Source organism: Drosophila santomea, chromosome X (genome assembly GCF_016746245.2).
Source record: "Drosophila santomea strain STO CAGO 1482 chromosome X, Prin_Dsan_1.1, whole genome shotgun sequence".
Taxonomy (NCBI): Eukaryota; Metazoa; Arthropoda; class Insecta; order Diptera; family Drosophilidae; genus Drosophila; species Drosophila santomea.
In genome coordinates, this window is record NC_053021.2 from 15,205,229 (window position 1) to 15,211,228 (window position 6,000).

The window sequence follows — 6,000 nt, forward strand, 5'->3', positions numbered from 1 at the left end:
GGGATTTTTGATCTATTTCGTAGAACCGTAGTTATATACATATATACATATATGTCTACAATTCCATAGCTATTAACGAAATCTCTTAATACAAATATATTATATTCCAATAATAATTTTATCGTTTCCGTTTCCGTTAAGTCGGTCCCCCCTTTATAAAACAAACAAAAAAAAATGAAAAGAAAATATGTTGCTAAGATCAAATACGTAAAATGTTGTGCCCCGACATCCTTAATTACTACGTTTTTTTATTATTGTTGTTATATGTACAATATAGGTTCATGGTCAGCATCGACAAGTCCGGCCCGTTCGCCTTCGCCTTCTCGATATGGTGGTCATTTGTCTCGCAGTAAACGCACTCAACTGCCTTATCCCACATATGGGACAACCAGTCTATGTCAAAGATCACGATCGCCGAGTCCCGCTAGACTTCAGGAGATGCGTGAACGAGACAGACTTGGTTATGGGATTGATATGGGTACATCCTTAGCACTTGTTATCTAAAGTCCAACAAGCTCAATCAAAATCAACTTTAAACAATTTAAACAAAAAAAAAAAAAACAACTACTCAACTTGTTTTCTATATATGCTAGTATTTTCTTCTACACAAATTTCGACTTCAACCATCTCAACTTTAACAAAACATCAATGATCAGACATGCTTACTCGTAAATCGTAAACTCGTTAACTCGTAACTCGTAATCCGTAACTAACTTGTATTCGTACATAGTTGCCAACCATGCTTAACATGTACCATGTATTGTCATGCCCAGACGTTCAATCAGAAAACAACCAACAGTCAATCAACCAGTCAATCAATCAGTCAATCAATCAGCCAACCAGTCAACCATAAGCTTCAACAAATCGAATAGTTGAAATACTCCTATCATACATCCCACACAGCTCTCGAATTCATTCAGATCAGTGATCTACAACACCGAAGTACCCATGATTACGATTATGTGCCCAACTATTCGTACTCTTGTTACACTAGCAGCGTTTGTTGTTTTCATTTCTCTAGATGCCATCCTCGTACCATCCACCACCACCTATATTATAATCACATCTCGTATGTATGGTGCTGACATGTACAGACATCCATTCTCGTCATCAACTACCAAACTACCACACTGAATCTCTGGCAAATGAACTGTTCAACTGTTAAATAGAGCAATAGAGCAATAGCGTTTCACATATACCATTCTTAAGTTAGGACTACTTTCGACGGACTCTGAGGCGAACACCCAGTACTGGTCACTTCTTAAAAAAAAGCATCGATGTAAGAACAGCAATACAATGTGTAGGGGTGAGATAAGTGAACATCATTTCCTAGTCAATCCCACAAAGAAGGTGAAGTTCGTAAGCCATAGTCATCCATAGCCAAATATCCTATTTTTTTTTTTTGTTCGAAATTGACCTCTGTCAGCCTGACCAGCACAGGATATGACACTGACCAAGAATCTCTATTTAAAGCTTGCTTCTTGTTCCAAAAACAAAACAAAAAAAACCAAAAAAAAAAAAAAAAAGAAACACCCAGTTACTACTACACAGATATGTAGGCAATGTTTTTTGTACCAGTTGTGGGCGGTGAAATCGACTGAGCTACTTACGTACATGTAATATTTATATGTAATATTTACCAGAGGAATAATTTGGGTTGCAGCCTTCGGGTGTTTCAGTATCTAGACGTGTGTGCATATTTATCTATCTTATCTATCTATCTGTGAATGTGCGTCAATAGTTCAATTCTGCACCATCTTAATCTTAATCCATCCTTTTCGTTTTTGCATAATTGATATCTCAATAGATCGAATCGAACAGTCACGCATGTTGCCATGAACAATTTAGCTGCCGACCGGCCATTCCCCCCAAATCATCCAACTACTTGTGTATATTTCTCTCAATACATTATATAGCACTGTTACTGTTCCATTATTTTCTAAGTTGTATAATTCTGTAGGGTGCTCAAATAATTCCACACGCTTATGAACGTAGATACAGTGAATGCATTTTTGGCATAGCAACATTTTTTTAAACAACATTAAAGTTAAATATGTAAACTACGTTCTCATTGGGACATGTTCATCCTCTCCTCAATGTCAATGTAAAATTACCTGTCATAAAAACAATTAAATCACAATTGTGCGAAAGATATAAACTAGGAGTTTTGAAAGTACCTGTCAAATAAACATTGTTTCTATTTTTCTAAACTATAATCATAATTAGTAAAATCTTAATACGTTTTGAGCTAATTTTGACCTGTACTTTCAGAATTCAATGAGACTAAACAAGACTGCCACTAATTAAATGTCGCACAATTAAATTCAAGATAAACCCGGTTACGCTAAAGTCTGTCTGATTGTCTTCAGTTGTTAGATAGTTAGTGCCAAAACTAAACGAAATGAACATGTCCCATTCTATCTTATGTTTCATATATATATTTGTATGTATGTTTTAAGTCCATGTTAATGTTAATGAAGAACAACTTAGGTACACTTTGTTCAGTATCATAACAGCAGAGTATTTTTGCAACGACTAATGCCCTAGAATGCACCTGTTCAGCCCACAGGGAAGTAATGTCTCCAATTTCCGCAGGTGTAACGCATGTACAGCACAGTTACCCTACACTGGCCTCCCGAAGAGCCGGCATCGGAAGACGGCTTCCTCCGACGCCCAGCAAACCGTCAACACTGCAGCTCAAGCCAACCAATATCAATTTCCCCAAACTGAATGCCAGTCCCACACATGTAAGTGATGATGAATGTCTCGACTATCAGATACCCTTTACCCCATGTAACCTCTTTTCTTGCAGACACACCACTCAACGCCCCACAGTGTTCACTCGCTACCACACCACCGCGACCTGCTGCGAGATCCGAGGGACATGTACTACAGTAGTAGAGAACGCGAGCGGGATCGCGAACGCCTTAGGGATCGGGATCGGGATCGGGATCGCGAAAGGGATCGCGATCGCCTGCACGAGTACGACCTGCGCTACGAGTACCGGGATCGCGAGCGGGAGTTGTACGAGCGCGAAAGAGATCGCGAGCGGGAGGTCGAAAGAGAAAGGTGAGTAGTACTAGCCGTACTATATAGTATTCAAATACTCAAGTAATCTATCTACCCCATAGACTGGAATATATAGCACCGCTGTCATTCGAACAAGCGCTGGCTATGGGCCGAACAGGTCGTGTACTGCCATCTCCAGTTCTAAATGGTTTTAAGCCAAAGAGTGGTCTGAACCCTCGACACTCCGATTCGGATGAGGAGGATTGGTGCTAGCAAAGGCTTTGATTGCGATCGCGTAATCGAAAGGATCAGATCTGGGTATAGCATCAGGCCATTTGCTCCTCGTTGTCAGCACCAAACTTAGATCACAATTTTGATACGATACGACACAGCTATCAGATACCCGAACATCAGCGAACCCATCCATACCTTTGTCCACTAGTACACCAACACCAACACCAACACTTACACCAACACCAACACCTACACCACCTACACCAACGACCACACCAAGAGCAGCACCTATATCAAAGGTATGGCACGAACGTATCGACACCGAAACTAGGAACAACTATATCTGATATCAAATTGGCTGGAGTTAGCTTACAGGAATTAAACCCAAATCGACAACCGCAATCGCAACAGAAGCAGGAGCAACAATTTCATCAGGATGGGTGGCTCAGATGGTACCGGCAAGCGGTTCCATACGGATCCCCGGTGATGGCATCATTGCCGGCGACCAGAACAACATCGCCCCACTCCGATATCGAATTCATTAGAAATATGAAGAGAAGTGAAACCGGAACAACTGCAATAACACCAAGGACAACTAAAACTGAAGCAATGATATTAAGCGTACCAATTACAATAACGTCCCCATTAGCTATTAAAAAGATATATTCAGATAATGACATTAATTATAATACCGAACGAGGAACTGACAATGACAGAGTGGAGGATGCACCAGCTCATCATTATCGCCAGCCAGAACTAACTACACCAGATCTACAACAACACGAGCCACCACTGCAGCAGCAGCATCACCAGCACGATCCGCAGTATTCGTATCATACGCTTTAAGGAGGACAGGATCAAGAACGAGCATCCATTATCCAAAGTTCATAGTCCAGACACCAGTATCCAGTATCCAGTATCCAGTATCCAGAGACTAGTATCCAGAATACAGAATCCAGTATCCAGAATCAAGTATCCAGTATCCAGAATCAAGTATCCAGAAACCAGAAAGCAGATCCACTAAAAGTGCAACTTTAATTGAAACTCAAACTGAAACTGAAACTGAAACCGAAACCGAAACGAGGTGTAATGAATGTGTGAGAGACCCTATTCCACGCAATGGGAGCAGAAGTGGGGAGATTGTAAACAGATTAGAGCTACTATTTGCTTAGAAATAGGAGTAGACAAGAACATAATTTTAGATATGAATATGATCAAGTGTATTGTACTTTTTTTTAATGTAAGGGCAAGTCTAGACGAAGAGCACATCAAAATGAAGCTAACGACGATAACAGAACTCTTTCAAGCAGAACACACACACACACACAAACACACACACACACACACACACACACATAGATCTAGGTCGAAAATACATAGGAAATAAAGATTGTAGGTACTCGCATACATTGTAAGTTATCTAGGATTTAGCTCGAGGAATCGGTACGATAATCTGCAAGCGTTTTTGACTTGTTTGTATTTAAAGTTAGTCATTCAATTGTATGTGTACTTAAATGCGACATTTTATTTATTCAATGTACATACCAGATAATTGTAGATATCAAATAGCTTCTTTTTTGTTTGGTTTTTTTTTTGTATGTAATATATTTACCTACGACTACTATTATAAATACTTTCATCAAAATGAAACCCGATAGCGAATATTAGCGCAATTTAATGCCCTACGATTTTTATATTCAGTTCTGTATTTATACTCGTGCGGATACTTTTTTCAATGATTAGAAGAACTCCACACTATATGGCAAATCCATCATATTGAATCCGAAACTAAATCCAAATAACTCAATTATGACCAAAGCAAGTATCTGTAAAGTAAGCATCGTTCAGTGCCATTTGTGTATACAGACTTTAGCAATTTACAATAGCTTATTTATCGTAATATTTCCCTTAGCAAATGGAACGTTGTATTCATAGTTTTCATAGTTACTCTGTAATCTGCAAGAATCTGCGAAGAAAGGTTTATGCTTCTGTTAATGTATTTCGTATGCTGAAATTAGCTCCTCGCAAACTTTCCGATCAGTTGAAAGAACTCGATGTCCATATGTATTTATATATAACGAGCAGGCCATTGTTTCCACAAACATAAACATGTGTAGATATAATATATACACCTCCGACTCCTCATACTCGAATTGAATGTGTAAAAATGTAATGTGTAAAAATGCAGAGCTCATGGCACACCAAACGTAATGATGTATTCAAATATATAGCCATGCACACAGCCCCTCCAACTCACTACCAGAAAATGCAGTCATCATGTGTATAGATAGACGAATCGTACATGTTGGACGACGGGATATCGAAGAGCGCACAATAATTGTAATTTAAAGAAATGAATCCATAACTTAAGTAAATAATTATAGCAGCTGAGCAGTAATGCGAATTTACACAGCAAATGAACTTACCATTACGAATATGTCGATGACTAGCGTAGAGTGCATACGGAAGTAAAAAAAATTTAAATGAAAATTAATATGAAAATGAAATGAAAAACATTTAGCAAACAGAAACACTTGCCCTAAACTAACTTAACTGAGCTGACTTTAGCTGTGTACGATACTTAAATATTAACTGAGCAATACTGAATAGGGAAAACGACTAACCTAGAATCGATTAACCCAAATATACACTCAAAAAACGGTCAAGATCGCCATTCAACTTAGAAACTCGCCATTTTAAAATGTCTGTGGCTGTGAGCCGTAAGTTTTAAAAATGCCCCACATTTTATACCAACTT

General features: G+C 38.7%; 1 protein-coding gene across 16 annotated transcripts in view; it reads left to right on the forward strand.

Annotated features, from left to right (window-relative positions):
• LOC120457125 (voltage-dependent calcium channel type A subunit alpha-1) overlaps positions 1 to 3,803 on the forward strand; it is a 50,360-nt gene extending 46,557 nt beyond the window's left edge. For 15 of the 16 annotated variants that reach the window (XM_039644355.2, XM_039644345.2, XM_039644348.2 and 12 more), the window contains 4 exons: positions 278 to 478; positions 2,596 to 2,747; positions 2,813 to 3,069; positions 3,132 to 3,803. In XM_039644355.2, coding sequence (XP_039500289.2) covers positions 278 to 478; positions 2,596 to 2,747; positions 2,813 to 3,069; positions 3,132 to 3,282 — 761 coding nt within the window. In that variant the 3' untranslated portion in view covers positions 3,283 to 3,803. The remainder of the gene's footprint in view (positions 1 to 277; positions 479 to 2,595; positions 2,748 to 2,812; positions 3,070 to 3,131) is intronic. The other variant, XM_039644356.2, reaches the window with a different exon arrangement.
• Positions 3,804 to 6,000: the final 2,197 nt, after the last annotated feature.